The following is an 18,730-nucleotide window of genomic DNA, read 5'->3' on the forward strand; positions in this document are numbered from 1 at the left end:
CCATTTTAAAAAATAAAAAAATCAAATAAATAAAAGTGCACTGCTTTAGAAAAGAGATATTTTTTTCTTTTTCTAAAACAATGTTTTGTGTGTCAAGTTTGATTCAAAAAAGTGCAATTTTAAGTTCTGATTGATGAATCAAAAATTTAACCACTTTTTAAACCTTTGATAATGTTTAACTTTGGTGAAAAAGAAATGAAAAGTTTAATATCTTTAGGATAGTTTTTATACTAAAAAGTAGGGCATGATGTGAGTTTAGGTACCTTTCATTTTATACCCAACATTTGTTTTTCATTTCTTTTGCAAAAAAAAAAAAACACAACTTCACAAAAACATAAAGAAATGAATAAAAATTGTAGACCAATCAAATAATTGAAATAAGTTCGATTCCTATATCCTTTTGTGGTAGATCTAAATCATCACACTGTAGATTTAGATTAAAATGTATTTTTTTTATTAGCAACTAAATCAATAGTACTATTGATTTAGTAATCAATGAAGATTCATTAATTTTAAAACAATATATCATCAAATTCATAGATATAATTAATATATCTAAACAGGTAAATGTTATTCATATTTTTTTATATCTTAAAATATTGTTTACTAAAGTTAAATTTATTCATCATATTAGGTTAGTCTTCAATGGCGCTATTTAAATTCAAAGATGGTAATGCTGTCGAACCTTACTATAAACGTATCAATGGTATTCTCAAAAAATATCATGAATCTACAATATTAAAAGAGTTATTACAAGTAAGTTTAATATTTAAATATAAAAACAAAAGATACTAATTAATGATATTATCAAAAGAATGCTGATGATGCAGGTGCTTCTAAAGTTATAATCAAGTTTGATCGGAGATCATACGGTACTGAGAGTCTGCTTGGTGAGAATATGAAACAGATGCAAGGACCATCACTTCTGATCTACAATGATTCGATCTTTAAGGAGAAAGACTGGGAGGGAATCAAAAGTTTGGGAAGTGGATCGAAAGAGATGGATCTTAAATCGGTTGGAAAGTTTGGTTTGGGTATCAACTCTGTCTACCATGTATCGGACATCCTAACTGTCGTTTCAGACACGCAAATGCTCATCCAAGACCCTCTTGGTTTGGTATCGGAAAAGGGATTACATTTCGATTTCGTCGAGAATTCGATCAGTGCCGATTATCCTGATCAAGCAGAACCTTTCAAACAATTCGGTTGTGACATGACCAATCAGTTCAATGGTACCATCATCAGATTACCAATTCGTAGAGTTGGCAGTAAGATCAAACTATATCCAATCACGGATGCAGATTTTCAGCTAATCTTTAACGAATTCATTCAACAGCTACATGAACTGTTACTGTTCCTCAAGAATATTCTAGATGTAGAAGTTTACGATGATAACAAACTTCTATTTAGAGTGTCTATATCTAATGCATCATCTATTGAAGGCGAACGAACACTTGTTCATGATTATATATCGAGAATCGCCGATACAATGGAAGAATATAATATTCATAATTTCATTGATATCATCAAGAGAAGAACCGATCTGCCAGTGGGAACATTCACAATGGATCTCAAGTATGAGAGTGCAGTCTATGGTACTTCCAGTATGTCATATTGTATCACTCAAGGACTGGTGAAGAAGGGCTTACAGACTTTGAGAATGAACAATATCACAACCAAACTCATTCCATGGGGTGGCGTTGCTGTTCCTTTAGGTCTGACACCACAACAAACCAAGTCATTCCAAGGTATACCATTCACATTTCTTCCGATTGGATCACAACGTTTCAATATTCCATTCCATTTTAATGGTTTCTTTGTTCTCTCCGATGCCAGAACCGACATTCACTTCTCCACCTCCAACTATGAAAACAGTGAAGAACACCAAGAGTTTAAATGGAATGAGAATGTTCTGACCAATATCATACCGGAACTATACAATCATAATCTATTAAAAATGATTGATAATGGACTAATCGATAAGAAATCAGTGTATGATTTCTTTCCAAGCAAAGAGTACACCTCTGAGAAGAATAAAGTTTTGTCGACATATACTATCCAAAGACTTTCCGAGAGTAAGCTCTTCCAAGACATCAGTACACTGAAGTATCATCATTTGTCAGAAAGTTATTGTCTAACCGATGATCACAATGAAGATATCTGCAATGTTTTAATTCAACGATCGAAAGTAACAATTCGAATTCCAAATCCACTATTACAAAATATGTTGGAACTAGGTTGTAATATCCACTTGATCACTCCAATGGATATTTGCCGATTTTTGAAATCAATACCTCTCACTGAATTCAATGGTTCAGTTCTCAAATATCTGCTATCGAATCACCAGATCATTGAAGGTGGCTACTTGAATCAATTATCCGTATTCCCTTTACCTAAAGGTGGAATCGGTTCAATTGCTTCCAAACATTTACGTCACCCAAAAATGTATTTTACCGACAAGAGTCAGTTCACCATCTTGTCAAGCCGAAACCCAGATTCACTATTTGATTTCGAAAGGATGTTGCCATTCACTGATAAAATCATGTCACTCTCCAAATACTATCATGTTTCGACAATGGATATTACTAAATTCATTGAAATGGTAGAGATATCATTTAAAGAGATGGTCGGAATCAATTTTGTTCTTTCAACTTTACCAGATGATTTTAATTTCGCTGTATTCTGGGACTACATGCGTAATTTCGAAACATTCCAACTTCCCAATTTTGCTTGTATCCCAGTAACCACTTTACATACCTCATCGGCACCCAATGCATATGTAGCCCCAAGCTATCCTAAATTAATTCTTGACACAATTAATGAACCAATCAAGTCAATTGTTTCCAAACTTGGATTCTACTTGGCAAAGGCGTCCACCAGGGAAAAATACTATTTTTCCATTGAGAATGTTAATTCTGAACAAAATTTTGTCAATGGTATTACTAGTACAATGGTTTTATCCTTGTCATCGGAAGACAAGAATTTAGTTCGAAAGTATCTTCTCTCTGGTCCTAGAAATCTAAAACAATCAACAGCTATCTTTGCACTTCCAATCTTTAATACTTCAATTGGTGAATTCAGTTACATCAATACCAAAACTACTTGCACCATTTGGAAAGATATTACAAAGTACTGTAGAGGTCAGAAGTATGTCATCTTTGAGGAAGATAGGAACAATCTACAGAAATGGCCTACCAATCTGAACGATCAGAATTCCATGTTGCTCAACAATATATTGCCATATATCAATTTATACAAACAAGATGAACAATTCTCAATTGTTAAATTGGTTCTAAGGAATGTTGAATATTTCAAAACAAAACCATTCATTCAGAAGCAGGAATGGGTACCAAACTCTGGTGGTACATTGTCAAGATTGAACCAAGTATTCATTCTATCAACACCAGAGAGAGTATCACTCTTAAAGTATACTCAAGAAGGATCAAGCAAGGTCATTGTACAACAATTGACGACGAGTGATTTAATAGATAAATGGAGATCAATAGGAGTGTATTCTATTTATCCTGGTAAAGGTGTCAGCTCAGATCATAATCTTACAAGTGATTGTCTAAATAATCTGCAAAATTTACCAAAGGAATCATTCAATTCAGCATTCAATGAAATTATTAGCTTTATGAATCAAAATATGAATCTGGTTGATCATAACGCAATATCAATTCCATTTATTCCTGTTAAACAGTCAATTAATATTGGTTCAATATCGTACAAAAGTGAGACAAAATATGTTTCAATTAATCAATGTTACATAGATTCTGTTGAAGAACTGTGCTACAGTCAATGTACAATTGGAGATATCGATACGAAATCACTTGCATCACTACAAAAGTATCTACCAACTCTAAAGATAGAAACAGTAATCAGTCATCTTGGATATCTTATCGAACAATCTCAAACAACATCATCGAATGATGAAGATAAAGAATCAATGACTACAATAGTAAAAAAGATCTATAAATTTTTCAATGACCAAGAAGATATTAAATCACTCATTTCAAGTAAACTTGATTGGATTTGGTGTGGATCGAAATTCGTATCACCAAAGTTAGTTTTTGTCAATGGTACTTCGATTGATCCTTATATTTTCAAAATTCCAAATCAACTTAGAGAGTTCACTCCTCTCTATGAAAAGGTCAAAATCCCGATGAATCCTACTTTTAGACAATATTCAGCTGTTTTGGAAATTTTGTTTTCTAAATCCAAGGGATTGCCTCTTTCGGATGAAGATCTTTCAATTGCAATCAAAGTTGCTAATGAATTGGCAAAACAACCAGTACCACAGGAACCAGGAAAGATCTATCTTCCATGTACAAGCTTGAAACTTGTGGAGATTGAAAAAATTATTTTCTCAGAAACTGACGATGTACATCAATCACTTCAATCACTCTCAATTCTTCACAGAGATTTGTCACTTAACTTTGCCCGAAAGTTGGGAATCAAATCATCGACGGATGCCATCAAACGAGGTAAAACCATTCTTGGATCAGAGTTTGGTCAATTTGAAAAACTGGTTACTCGTTTGAAAAGCATTAATGAAGATTACAAGGTGGAATCTTTATTAAAGGAAGTCGTTCAGAATGCCGAAGATAGTAAAGCAACTGTTCTCGAGATTTGTTTGGACAAGAGAAGATACACAATCACCGACGATCTCGATCCAGAGCTACCAAAGAACTTTGGAAATTATCTCGAGCCATCACTGTGTACATTTTCAATGATTCCAAGTTCACCGACCTCGATATCCAGAATATCCAATCACTTGGTGACTCCTATAAGAAGAACAACTATTCAAAGATTGGTCACTATGGAATCGGTTTCAATTGTGTCTACAATATTACAGATGTTCCTTCGATAATCACACGAGATTCATTGTTCATCTTTGATCCTCTGAAATCTCATTTTTCAGTAGAGCAGAGTGCTGGTCGTTCATACGAATTCTCAATTCGTGATCAACTTGTCGACACTTTCAAACCATTAAACTATCCAAACTTCAATCTTTCGCTTGACAAGGAATTCGAACACACCATCATTCGTCTTCCACTCAGAAAATCTGCATCTGAGCTCTCTTCTAATATATGGACTATGGAAAAAATCAACGAGACATTCAATATGTACCAATCGAGTGCAGAGAATTGTTTACTTTTCCAACGCAACCTCAAGAAGATCACATTCTCTGTCATTGAAGATGATAATTCCAATCAAGCAAAGACTCTTTATTCAGTTGAGAGAAGAGTAACTGGTGGATACAATCCAATCAATCTTTTTAATGATATTGAAAATTTCAATTGGGAAAATAAAGAAATTCCGAAATCATACTTTATGGATATCATTACCAATGGAACTGTTACTAACAAATGGTTTGTTGGATGGAAGATCGGTGCTGAACAATCGAGTAATCTCTTCAAGATCTACGAGAAACTTCATCAGAAATCAATTCCATTGGGTAGTATTGCGATATGTATGGATAAAGAGATTATAGGTGTTCCTTTCACATATTTACCATTGCCGAAATCCACCGAGTTACCTGTGATGGTCAATGGTAGTTTCATTTTGAACTCAGCGAGACAAGATGTTTTCAACTCTCTCGAGAACAACTACAAACTCGACGACTACAAACCGGATTCAGAGAAAGAAAAGTCATTGTGGAACATTTCGATTGTTACTGAGATACTCTGTCCTCTATATCTCAACCTTTTGAACAACATTGAATTCAAGAATCACTTTATTGGATCAAAGATCAACAATTTCTATTCACTATTCCCTCATTCAAAAGCTACTCTTTGGAATAGAATAACTGAGTATTTCTACCAGAACGTATCGAAATACTCTGTTTTTTCCAACATCTACTCAAATGATTTTGGTGGTCTCTCATACCTATGGAAATCATTTGACAAATCTTCGTTGGTAATCAAATCGGAATATAAAGAACCTTTAGATGATTTAAATATCATAAAACTGCTTTTACAAGACAAATGTCCTTTAGTACTGCTTCCCGAAGAAGTATTTGAAATGTTGCCGAAAGATGTGGCACCCATCCAATTTAACGAATCAAATGTGGCTAAATTCTATAAAAAAGTTACGGAAATCAGCTATTTATTGTCTAATCCACCAAGACCTTCACTCTCATGTAAGGAAAACATCTTTACACTGGCTAAATATGTTCGATCACTCTTAGATACTCCATTTATGCTTCTCGAATCCGAACTTACCGCTATGAAGTTCGACTATAAATCCAGCAAACTCATATACAATTCTGAATATTTCACACTGCTCCAAGATGCAGATCTATTCATTCATCATCGATTTACAGATAATTCACTACTTGAGAAGCACACCCCAATTTATGGTCTGGAAATACAATTCCCAGAATTCTTTATTCAACACCTCATTCCCAAACTCAAATCATACAAAACATACGAAGATTGTATTCCAATACTTTCTTCATTGGTTCAACACTGGGGAGAATTTAGCCAATACAATATTGATAAACTCAAACAACTTGAGCTCATCCCAGTTCTTGGAAATGATGGAAACTCTGTCGTGAAGTTTAACTTGGTATCGAAATATTACAATGAAGAAGTACTCAAACTTATTCAACCAAAGTATCATCTTCCACCAATCTTTAATGAAAATAATTATCAAATGATCCTCTCAAAATTGGGTCTCAAGAGTACTTTAAATACCAAGATTATCATACGGCAATTCGAAACACTATCGAATGATCCTGATGCCAACATGTTTGAAAAGCTATACAAATTTATGACAACCACATCGACTCTAACAAAAATAGATGTTTTCAATATCTTCGAATCAATTAAAGATCTTCCAGTCATTCCTTGTGTCCAAATCAACAGAATTGGAGCAGTCAATCAACCATTTGCCGCAATATCAAAGTCTTCGGATCCTTCTCATGAAGAATATACATTCACAGTCTTGCCAACCAGACTATATCCAAATCTTGAATTTTCTCCCACTTTAAATTTGGTTACCGTTGAAATCCATCTCAAGAATCTACTTTTGAATTCACATAAATGGGATGATTACAATATGATTGATTTTGAATCGCTGGTAACTAAGGCAATAGGATATCTTGGTAGTCAATGGCATTCCATCCAGAAACCATTACCAGATTCAACATTGTTTCCAATTCAATCACAATTGGTTCCAATCAAAGATATCATTTTGACAAAGGAAAATCTGTCTCCATTCTTTCTCTCTATTCAAAGCTCAATCAAACAATACGGCTCTATTTTAGAAGGTTTAGGATTCACTGGTATCAATGATGAAAAGATTGTTTGTAAAATTTCATCAATGACCTCTAAAGTCATAGGTGAAGATTCCATTCAAACGGTAATCACACTTTTGCTACATCTTCAAAAGGCTTCACCACCAGCACTGATAGATAAATCCTGTATTCTTCAATCACATTCATTGGTCTATTCTCGCCCACATGGTCAATCTGCTTCCTTACTTGATAGATGTCAAATCACCAACAAACTTTTCCAAGTACATCCTGAGCTTGAGAGACATAAAACATATATAAAGATATTTACTCTCTCAGACTTGGTTAAGGAATCTCTCAACCAGGAATTGTCCAAGGTTGAAAATGTTTCTTCATCTACATTTGTCGACTTCCATGACGAAGATATCATAGAAAAAGTTAAAAGCAATTCCAGAAACAGCAAAATCATTAAACTCCTACAAGATCTCAAACTGTACAAAGGCAAATTGGTCAGTAAATTCACATTGGTCAATAACAACACTGATGTTACCAAAGAAGCACATGGATCAGAATATATCTATGATAAGGAGAACAATTCACTCTACATTCAAAGTGAATTCTTTGATTCTTTCCATTATTTGGGCTTCATTGCTTTGATTTTCGATATCAATTCTATGCACCTCTATACTGAACTTCGGACACACAAAGATCTAGTTTATGATATCAATCCATTCCATATCTATTCATCTGGTGAAAAAGTTTATTACTCATCCGATAATATTTCTTATAACCCTGCCACCATCATCCAAATGAATGAAGACAGTATAGATGAATACTCTGAACTTCGATTCTACTTTATCAGTTTGGATGATGATGAAGAATCGGTCTCAGCTCCTTTGGTCCATCTCTTTAAAGAAGGTACCACCGATGTCAGCAAGATAACGATGGATCATCAAGCAGTACAACAACTCTATGATGAAGTAAGAATTAGTTTTGGTGATGGTTTCGAATGTAATAGAATCAAAGATTTTGCAAAACAACTTGGAATTACAATAATATCACCAACAGTAAATGAAAATCAACTCGTCATTCATCGTGCAAAAATCAACATTCTAAAGACCTCTGTTTACACTCTTCAAAAATCTAAATACTCATCGAGCGAACCAAACGATGGGTATTCATTGATTTTTAAAGAACAATCAGCTCACGATTTAGAAGTGGCAAGACATTGCCATCTGGGTGGATTCTACTCTTCCGCCTGTTTCCATGCTCAACAATGTGTTGAAAAACTTTTCAAAGCATATTGTCACAAACATGGAATCTACTTTGACTTGCACAGTCACAAAATCAACTACTATCAAATCAAAGAAGATATAGATTGTAGTGATGCTCGCATTTTCGAAAGATTCTATATTTCAACAAGATATCCCTCCCCCAACGGCTATGATACAACTGCGCCTTTTAAGAACTACAATGAAAATCAATCGGAAGATGCCATCAAAAAAGCATTAATTTTATGCCATAAATTAAAAGATTTAATTTAAATAAACAGCACTTTCATTATATCTTAAGTTAGAAAATTAAATACATAATAAACAAAAGATAATTGTTGATTGTTAAAATTAAATTAAAAAGATAGAAAATATTATTGAAAAAAAAATACATTAATTTTATTAATCGAATGATTTTAATTCTATGGAATCACTTTCATAGGACATGGCAGTGTTACCCTTTGATTCATCCATAGTTGTTGTAGTTGTTGGTAGTTTCTTTTCGGAACTAGTTCCGCTTCCACTGCCTATAATTCCAAGTTGCAAAAGTTTGGATTTGATTGGTGGATATTGAACTATAGCAGAGTTTAACCAGATCTTCTTTGATTTATAGGTTAGACCATACAGCAGGAATACAAATATTCCAAACATTCTAATTAAAAAGTAAAAGAAAAACATTCTTAAATAAGGTGGTCCTTTGACTGTACATGAATCTGGATCCTTTGAAGAAAGTAAACAATCCAAATATAAAACTGCATTTGCATTATATTCATCATCTCTAACTTCAAAATAGAAATGAGTTGCAAGAGTGTAGATAAATGATCCGAAAATGAGCAATACACAAAGGAATGGTTTAATCTGTAATTTAAGGAACCTATTATCATGATGTATATTTGTTACAATCTTTATAAAAGAAAATAAATAAAAATAAAAGTGAATAAAAAGAATTAAAAATTATTTTTACAATAGAAATAATACTTACAGTATAAATCTCTTTAATTACTAATAAAATAAAGAATGTACCAATTGCCAAAGCCAATGAAACAGGGAACCAAAATACACCGTTTTGAATCCATTTTCCACTGACCCAACAACTAACTGCACCACCACCAGCCTTGACTGATTTGATAGAGAGTGGAATAATTAAAAGAATTATTTGGAGAGCAGAGTTGATAATAATTGTAGCTCTTGGTGATAACATTTTGATTTTGATTCTCTTTATCGATGCCCATAATTGAATGGACATGGTAACCCAATATAATAGAGCACCAACCACACCAAGATGGAAAATCGATCCTGTCACTGCACATGCCGCATCATATTGCTGAGCATACCTTCCTGGCTCTGGACAAAAGATTTTCAGATGACCAACACCTGAATAAATAATATCGACCAGATTCATTACCCAAATCGAAACTGAAAAGAATATCAGCGATACGGTAAACTTGTTGTAGTCCCTGCTTAGAATACCAAATGTAAAAACATTAAAAGATACACAAGCGAATGATATGGAAGACATAATAGTTGACATTTTATAAATTCCATTCCAAGTATGATTTCTAAAAATGAATTAAAGTTTGTAAATTAGTTTTATAAACGATAACCATGGTAGGCAAAATTTATAATACAAACGTATAAATTGGTACAGGACAAGGTACTACACAACTAGTTTCTCCTACAAATGTAAAACTACAGAATAGAAAATAGATATTAGTTGAATCAAAAGTTGTCAGTGTATTTAATAATAGACTTACCCGTTATCTTTTGAATAGTGAGGATCTGAACGATTGACATGAAACAAAGGGAATGGACAATATTGATTGGTATTCCTACTTCCATTGGAAAATAACAGTGAATTTGTGCACTCGACACGATATGAACTGCTTCCTCCGTATTCCGATAAATCGTATAATGTGTAGTTATCTGGATATTGACTAGAGTCAGAGCAATTTACATATGCTCCTACTAAAGGATTATTACATGTATTTGTTAAATTAATACATGCTGCTTTACATAATTGTGATTCTAAAACTATTGATTTTGTTAGAGATTCTGTTGGGGTTACACATTCTCCTAAAAACTAATAAACAATATACAACAAACAATGAGAAAAAAATTAATAAAAATTTGGTATTAAAAATAATTCTAAAGCTCTCTTTTTTTTTTTGTACCTTTGCACATAAACCTTTTTGTGCTTGATCTGTTAAACAACCGATTGCATTCAACATGAATGCCGTTGATGAAATATCATCTAATTTTTTACTCTGTGTGTTTGTTGGTGTTGAATATATTGAATCTGTAGGAACAGGTGTTATTAGTTTAGTCGAAATATTCTCGTAAATTAAACATTTCTTTCTTCTTTCTTACCTGGATTGATTAAATTGTTATTACAAATATCTCTACCCTGTGGATCTCCTATAAAAGGAGAGCATGAACCTGTTGGATCAGGTTTTAGAATTGGTTGTTGTTGTCCATCTACTCTATTGAAATAATAAATTAATAGTAGAAATATAAAAAAAGCTGATTGTTTATTATTTAATATCATATATATCATTCTATTATTATTATTTTATTTATTTTATTTTTCTTTGATTGATTTAAAAGATTCTAATTATTTTGTAAATGAGAAAATAAAAAAAAAAGTAAACTAAACTCTTTTTAAGAAATAAAGGCCAACAATAAACTTAATCAGATTGTCCCCTACAAGAAGTGTGTGTCCATTGAAATATCAATATCAACTTGAACAAAAGATATCTATCAAGATTCATTTACAAAGATATTTTCAATTTAAAGCCGATAGATTCATTGAATCTACCAACTATAAAGAGAAATAAAATATCTTTATTGTTGACATTTTTGATTTTTTTTTTTTTTTGTAAAGAATAATAAAATAATGGGCGAAATAGAATCTTAATTTTAAATTTTTTAATGCGTTCAATCCCATTACAATAATATCTATTTTAAATTTTGTAAAGGAGGTCTAGATTTTTTTTGGATTTTTTCATTTTTTGTTTTTTTTTTGATCAATTGTTTAAAGTGTTTTTTCTTTTTTTTTTTTAGATTCGATGGTCGGATTTTAAATAAAACTGTTATTATTAAGCTTAAGGGTTTAAAGTTTTTAGAGGTTTTATTTAGAACGACATCTTTTTGTTCAGTCCGAAAGTCCAAAGTAGATCATCTTTGTAGATGATAAGCCTTGTAGATAAGCTTTTATTTTATTGCTCTCAAATTCCTTTATGCGTAAACATTAATAGGGACGAATGTGAACTCCTCATAACACAACAGGGTGTTTTACTAAAATTACCGACACTTCGAGCTTCACTCAAATACCCGTAGATTTTGTATCCATTTGAACTCACATATTTAATAAAACTTAAGAAATGAATCATTCATTGTAGTAGGTTCGTTTTATTATTATTATTAACTTTTGTTTTTTTTGTTTTTTGACATTGACTAAAAAAAAATATTATATGATTCACAAGACTTTACTTCCTTTAAAAAAACACTGCTAGCAACATGGTCCAACAAACAATCAAACTAAGAGTTTATTTCTTTGTTCTGTCAATATTTACATTATTGATGATAAGTAGTGTAAAAACCCACTTCAATTTAAATTAAAATTATTATTATTTGAATACCCACCAACACAACCAGATAAAACTCTATTCCTAACACCAATCATCAAGAAAGTCAATGAATTAATTCAACTTTCTTCCAATTCATCAAATATTAGCCAAATGGAATCGATATCCTATCCATGGTTATATATAATAATAAAAAAATAATATTAAATATTTAAAAAATTGTTTATTATATTGATTCTAGCATTTAGCATTTGGTATAATGACAAGTTTAATCATCTTTTTTTTTATTTTTTATTTTAATCACATAAATTATCTACAAGATTAAAAAAGTAAATAACCTCAATAATAAAAGAGAATAGGTAATGGTTTATTTATATTTTCTTGTGGTGATCGAATATCAAAAAAAAATGAATCAAAAGCAAAAATCATTTAAAAATTTACATCAATGTTTAAGTCGTAATGTTTTTGAGGACCTCAGCCAGTCTTACCATCCCACGAACCTGTCAGATTCATTTCAAAAAAGTCGATGGAAATTTATTTTATTTTTCATATTGAGCAGGATTTTTTTTTTTGGTCAACTGAATCAATTATTTATTATTATTATTATTATTTTTTTTTTTGATTAATTACTATACTATTTTTTTTTATACAAAAAGAAATATATATTCTTTTTTATCTATTAAATAAATATTTAAAATAAATCATTTTTTATTTGATTTATAAATCAATCAGACAAAACAAGAAAAAGTAACTGAAAGATAGTTAGAAAAAAAAAAAAAAAAAAACTTAGATATCTTTGGTTTTTTGATTTTTTTATTTTTCATTATTTTTTTTATTTTTTTAATTTTTTTAGTGTTGTGTTTTTGCTTTTTCTTTTTTAATATTATTAATATTATTATTTGTTGTATCATTGCCAATCAGCATTCTTTCTTTTTAACAAATCAAATCGATCAAATATATAACATTATATATTTTTATATATATTTATATAGGATATATTATTAAATTAATTACTGTGGTGGTTTTAAATTAATTATAATATATTATAATTATTATTTTTATAAAAGTAGATATTTTTATTTATTTGAACAACATCAACAACAACAACAAGTTAGATTTGTAAAATTATTAGATTTAGTTTAGTTTTATAATAGATTAGAATAGTAATATAAATTATAATAATACAATATATATATTCTGATCAGAAAGAAAAGAAAGAATTTAAAAAACAAACAAAAAGAGAAGAAGAAGAAGAAGAAGTAGAAGAAGCAACTTAAATATTAAAAAAGTAATGTTAGGTTCAGGAGACGACGAATATAGTAATAAAAACAACGCAAGCTCACAGAAACTAGGATCATTATTCAAAGACAGCAACAATATGTCGGGAAATCAATCACTTACCTACAGCAACAACAAACAACAAGGTTCATCGAATTCCTCGAAACAAGATATTCTTCTTGGTGCTCCAGTACATTTGTATAAATTGTAAGAGAACAAATCATCTGACAACAAGTCAAACCAATACAATAATAATAATAATAACAACGATGATTAATCATTATTTCTTAAATCTATTGATATAGTGATCAAGCAACCGATAAATATGTTACAATCGGTAGTTTCTCATCTGCTATCGTTGCATTGAGATCATCTGGTAAATACCAATTGTTGATCTATGACAGCAACCGTAATACACAAGTCAATGCTTCTATTACACCATCATTTAACTATTCCGTAAGTGTTAACATTACCAATGCCATATATTATTAATATCATTCATCAATAATCAACAATCAAAAAAAATAATCAAACAACACTCACTACACTACTCTTATTATTATTATTATATTATTATGTCATGCATTAATATGTAATTGTGTAGTGTGTGGTGGGTCTTTGATTCTGAAAAATCAAAACCAATTTCCAAATTGTTCTTTTTTTTTTTTTTTTTGCATTTTGACCAAAAGATAGATTTTTATTTTTTTGCAAATAATTAATTTTTTATTTTTTTAATTAATTTTTAATAGGTTAATGAATTATATGGTAATTTCACTGATCAAGGTGTAAATTGGTCATTGTCATTCAATTCAAAGGAGGATTCAATCAAGTTTGCCACTTATGTTGCAATTGCAAAGTGTGCCAGCAATGGCTATCAGAATGTTGTAGAGATGGATCTCGGTCCGATGCCAGCCGGTACCAAGGGTAAGGGTGTCGCTGCCGGTGATCGTGTCTCTATCAAGTACTCCGGTTGGCTCGACAACGGCCAGAAGGTCGGATCACTCTTTGACACCAACACAACCAGCGCCAATCCGCTGCGTTTCGTGCTGGGCGAGGGCAAGGTCATTCGTGGTTGGGACACCGGTGTCGTCGGTATGGTCAAGGGACTCAAGCGTATCTTGGTCATCCCGAGCGAGTTGGCCTATGGCAAGAATGGACAATCGTCGATTCCACCCAACTCCAACCTCATCTTTGAGGTCGAGTTGACCGGATCCAAGAAGAAAGAGGGATCGGGTGCACCAGAGCAACAGCAACAGCAACTTCCAAACCTGAACGGTGCCGGTCAGGTTCCACAAGCCAACCTTCCAAATGCGTTGTTCGAGGGATCACCATCGCCACAATCAAACGACAAGACCAAGAATTTGATGCAACGTGTCGCCAAGTTGGGTATTCCAACTGGATTCACTTCTCCACCTCCATCCGACAGTGAACACTCTGATTCTTCATCAAGATCATCAAACAACAACAGCAACCAATCCAACAATCAAAACAACAACAACAATAACCAAAACAACAATCAGAACAATAATAACAATAACCAAAACAATAACAACAACAACCAAAATAACAACAACTACAACAATAACAATAATAACAACAACAACAACAACTTTAATAACAACAATAATAATGGTAATAACAACTTTGGTAACAACAATAATGGATTCAACAATAACAACAACAACAATGGATTCAACAACAATAACAATGGTTTCAATAATAATAATAACTTTGGTAATAACAACTTTAATCAACCAGGCTTTAATCAACCAGGTTTCAATCAAGGTTTCAATAACTCACCATATGGACCAAATTTCAATGGTGGATTCAATAACCAACCATTCTCATCTCAGATCATCTCGACTGCAGGTGGAATCTATCCACCAGGTGCAATCGTTCCACACCAAGGTGCAATTGTTCCATTGTTACAATCACCAACTTCACCAATTGTTATGCAACAACCAATTCCAGTTGCCGCTCCAGCCCCAGCCCCAGCCCCAGCCCCAACTCCAGCTCCGGCACCCCCAGCTCCAACCCAAACCACATCGGAAACCCTCCAAATCTTGGTCGAGGAGAAGCAATTCAAGACTAAGCTCGAAACTCACTTGAATCAATTCAGCACCAAGCTCGACGAGGTCAGCGCCAAATTCGAGACATTGAAACAACCGATCGTCCAAGGTGACATCCCAATCTCTGGTTTGCTCTTGGTCCAAACACTCTACAAGATAGTCGAGGACAACGAGAAGCTCACCAAAGACAACGTCGAGAAGGAGAGCAAGCTCACCAACTACAAGGAAACCATTGCTTCGCTCCACAAGAAGAATGAGATGTTCCTTGAGGAGAACACCAGAATGTTGGAGTCGAGAAACGACGCATTCTCGGACAATGTCCAACAAGCCAGAAAGCAAGTCGTTCAGTTGCAACGTGAGAAGTCACAGATCGAGGAGGAGAAAGCCGAGAAGGAGATGGAGTTGCACAAGGCCCAGAGTCAAATCACCACTTTGAAGCGTGAGTACAAGACTCTAAACGACGAGCTCCACTCGACCAAAGAGGAGATGGCCAAGAACGCCGCCGACCAAGAGGCAGCACGTGCCGCCGACAAAGAGCAAGCCGCCAAGTTGCGTTCGCTCAACAAGATGCTCCTCAACGAGAGAAGCTTGCGTAAGCAAGATCAAGACCGTATCGGATCGCTCGAGGACGAACTCAAAGACTCACAGGACTCACTCCAACAAGCCGAGAAGGCAACCGAGGAGCAAATCAAGAAGCTCAAGGTCGATATGCTCCGTCAGAAGAAGCGTTTCGAGGAGAAGATCTCTGCGCTGAATCTCGATGTCACCGCCGCCAAGGACACCCTTGAGAATGAGCGTGCTGCAATGGGATCGGTCAACACCTTGATTGAGAATGCCCGTCAAGAAGTCGAAGCCAAGTTCTCACTCCAGTTGGTCAAGAAGAGCGAGGAAATCACCTCGATGGAGTTGTTGTTGTCGAACGAACGTAAGATTGTCAGTGACTTGCAAAGAGATATCGATACGCTTAAGGCAAATGTCAGTTCGATCAGCGCTCAACTCACTGAGGAGCGTGCCAACGTTGAGAAATCCTATGAAAAGGGATTCCAAGAGGGTATCAACACATCGTCTGCCGACGACGCACTCGATAAGATTGTCCAAGAGAAGGAGGAACTCTCGTTGAAACTCGAGTCTGTCAGCAAGGAGACAAAGAAGTCGGCCGATCAAATCAAGGATCTCAAGAAGCAACTTCAAGATGCACAAGAAAAAGCTGCCGCTGCACCTGCCGTCGCCGCCGCTGCCTCCTCGACTTCTAGTAATGTCGACATGACCGTCGAAGTCAAGAGTTTAATGCAAAAGGTATTCGTTGGAATTGCCGAAGAGTTTGAAGAGGAAGAGTCATACACCACCGAAGATATCATGAGTACCTTCAAGGGTGTAATCAAGAAGACCACAATGGACTTTATTCAATCGAAACAACAAGAAAAGGAAGATGAAGAAGAGGAAGAGGAAGCCGAAGAGGAAGCTGAAGAGGAAGCTGAAGAAGAAGCTGCTGAGGAAGAGGAAGTCGAAGCTGCTGATGAAGCTGCCGTCGAAGAGAAGGCTGAAGTCGTCAAGGTTGAAGAGCCAGTTGCCGTCCCATCCAAGGTTGTTGCTCCAACTGAAGATGATGACGACGACGACGACGAAGACTTTGATGAAGATGTCATCAACAAGGAGATCGAAGCTGAATTGGCACAAATGGAAAAGGAAGAGGAATCGCAATCCGAAGATTCCGAAGCCATCAAACCAGTTGTTCCAGAAGTTGAAGCTGTTGAAGCTGTTGTACCAGAGGTCACTTCTGCTGCTCCAGTTGAAACTCCAGTAGAAGTACCAGTTGAAACTCCAGCACCAACTCCAGTTGCACCAGTTGAATCAACTGATGATGTCCAAGAGGATGACGATGATGAAGAGATTGAATTTGATGAGAAAGAATTGGCCGAATTGGAAAAGGAGATGGAAGAGGAAGAGAGAGCTGAAAAGGAAAAGGAAAAGGAACAAACAACCGAAACCAAAGAGGATGACGTTGAGGAAGAGGAAACTGAAGAAGTTGTCGTTCCACCAGTTGACGATGCTCCAGAGCCAGTCGAACCAGTAGAAGCTAAAGTTGAAGAACCAGCAGTCGTACCTGCTGTTCCATCTACAGAAAATGTTGTTGAGAAAGAAGAAGAGAAAGAAGAAGAGAAAGAAGAAGAGAAAGAAGAGGAGGAAGAGGAAGTTGAAGAGGAAGAAGAAGTTGTCAGTGCTGTACCACCACCAATTGAAACACCAGAAGTCTCGACTCCACCACCAATCGAAGACGATGAGAAAGATGTTGTTGTTGAAGATGAAGAGGAAGAAGAAGAGGAAACTGCTGCCGCTGCACCACCAGCCATCGATGACAATGAACCAATTCCAGTTCCAACTCCAACCTCTGAACCATCAGAACCAGAACAACAAGAACCAGAATCAACCAACACCACCTCCTCTGTATTAAAGCAAGACGACGACAGCTCCGATAATTCATTCGAGAAGATCCCAGCTGCCACTCCACCAGAATTGGAGTCGGACGAAGAGGACATCGATGTCAATGAGATCGACGAAGAGTCGATGCCACTCGACACCAAGCAAGTACTTTCACACAGAGTCGAGGCAGTCGAAGCCACCAGTTCACTCCCAGTGGCCACACCAGCCACCAAACTCGAGGAACCAAAACCAGCTCCAAAGAAATCATCGTTCTTTGACTTTGAAGACTCCTCACCATTCGACACCACCCCATCATCTACCAACACCGCCACCACCACCACACCAGCCGTCTCCAACGCATCGCCATTCGACAACCCATTTGAATCATCTACCACCACCACTGCCGGTGCCACACCATCAAAGAAAGATTTCTTCTCTGACGACTCACTCTTCTCGTCGGCCGGACTCGACTCATCAGACATTTTCGCCAAGAGTACATCGACAAGCTCGCCATCATCTCAAAAGAAGTCGGGATTCGACTCTGATTCATTGTTTGGTGATTCATTTGTATCAAAATCAAGTACCCCCGTCAAGTCTCAACCCAAACAAGATTTCACATCACTCTTTGGAGCTGACCCATTGGCAACCCCATCCGATGACAATTCCGAGAAAGAACCAGAAATTGTATTGCCACTATAAAGAATGCAAAGATAATTATGAGCAAAAAACCAACAAATATTATTATTATTTAAAAAAAAGTAAAAAAAAAATTAAATCTAAATATATAAAACAAATAAATCATTTAAAAAAGACCACCACCATTTTTTAAAATAGATCAAAAAAAAATCAAACAAACTTTCATTGCCCTAT

General features: G+C 34.6%; 5 protein-coding genes across 5 annotated transcripts; 3 read left to right on the forward strand and 2 right to left on the reverse strand.

Moving 5' to 3' along the window:
• Positions 1 to 80: 80 nt before the first annotated feature.
• Positions 81 to 8,781, forward strand: PPL_00854 (HEPN domain-containing protein; the record flags this gene model as incomplete). The annotated part of the gene is made up of 7 exons (XM_020571874.1): positions 81 to 87; positions 239 to 259; positions 668 to 756; positions 815 to 1,992; positions 2,128 to 4,062; positions 4,126 to 4,718; positions 4,856 to 8,781. 7 exons carry the CDS (start codon positions 81 to 83, stop codon positions 8,779 to 8,781), a joined length of 7,749 nt encoding a protein of 2,582 aa, XP_020437732.1.
• Positions 8,782 to 8,910: 129 nt separating this feature from the next.
• Positions 8,911 to 10,039, reverse strand: fslC (G-protein-coupled receptor family protein; the record flags this gene model as incomplete). The annotated part of the gene is made up of 4 exons (XM_020571875.1): positions 8,911 to 9,160; positions 9,185 to 9,411; positions 9,491 to 9,510; positions 9,532 to 10,039. 4 exons carry the CDS (start codon positions 10,037 to 10,039, stop codon positions 8,911 to 8,913), a joined length of 1,005 nt encoding a protein of 334 aa, XP_020437733.1.
• Positions 10,040 to 10,127: 88 nt separating this feature from the next.
• Positions 10,128 to 11,857, reverse strand: PPL_00856 (uncharacterized protein; the record flags this gene model as incomplete). The annotated part of the gene is made up of 6 exons (XM_020571876.1): positions 10,128 to 10,197; positions 10,263 to 10,588; positions 10,680 to 10,759; positions 10,876 to 10,988; positions 11,281 to 11,326; positions 11,839 to 11,857. 6 exons carry the CDS (start codon positions 11,855 to 11,857, stop codon positions 10,128 to 10,130), a joined length of 654 nt encoding a protein of 217 aa, XP_020437734.1.
• Positions 11,858 to 12,499: 642 nt separating this feature from the next.
• Positions 12,500 to 13,235, forward strand: PPL_00857 (uncharacterized protein; the record flags this gene model as incomplete). Its single annotated transcript, XM_020571877.1, has 3 exons — positions 12,500 to 12,553; positions 12,825 to 12,853; positions 13,160 to 13,235. The coding sequence occupies 3 exons, from the start codon at positions 12,500 to 12,502 to the stop codon at positions 13,233 to 13,235; spliced, it is 159 nt and encodes a 52-aa protein (XP_020437735.1).
• A 148-nt stretch (positions 13,236 to 13,383) lies between these two features.
• PPL_00858 (pectin lyase-like family protein) lies at positions 13,384 to 18,559 on the forward strand (the record flags this gene model as incomplete). Its single annotated transcript, XM_020571878.1, has 3 exons — positions 13,384 to 13,577; positions 13,676 to 13,826; positions 14,120 to 18,559. 3 exons carry the CDS (start codon positions 13,384 to 13,386, stop codon positions 18,557 to 18,559), a joined length of 4,785 nt encoding a protein of 1,594 aa, XP_020437736.1.
• Between the last annotated feature and the right edge of the window lie 171 nt (positions 18,560 to 18,730).

This window comes from Heterostelium album (genome assembly GCF_000004825.1).
Source record: "Heterostelium album PN500 unplaced genomic scaffold PPL_contig1, whole genome shotgun sequence".
NCBI lineage: Eukaryota > Evosea > Eumycetozoa > Acytosteliales > Acytosteliaceae > Heterostelium > Heterostelium album.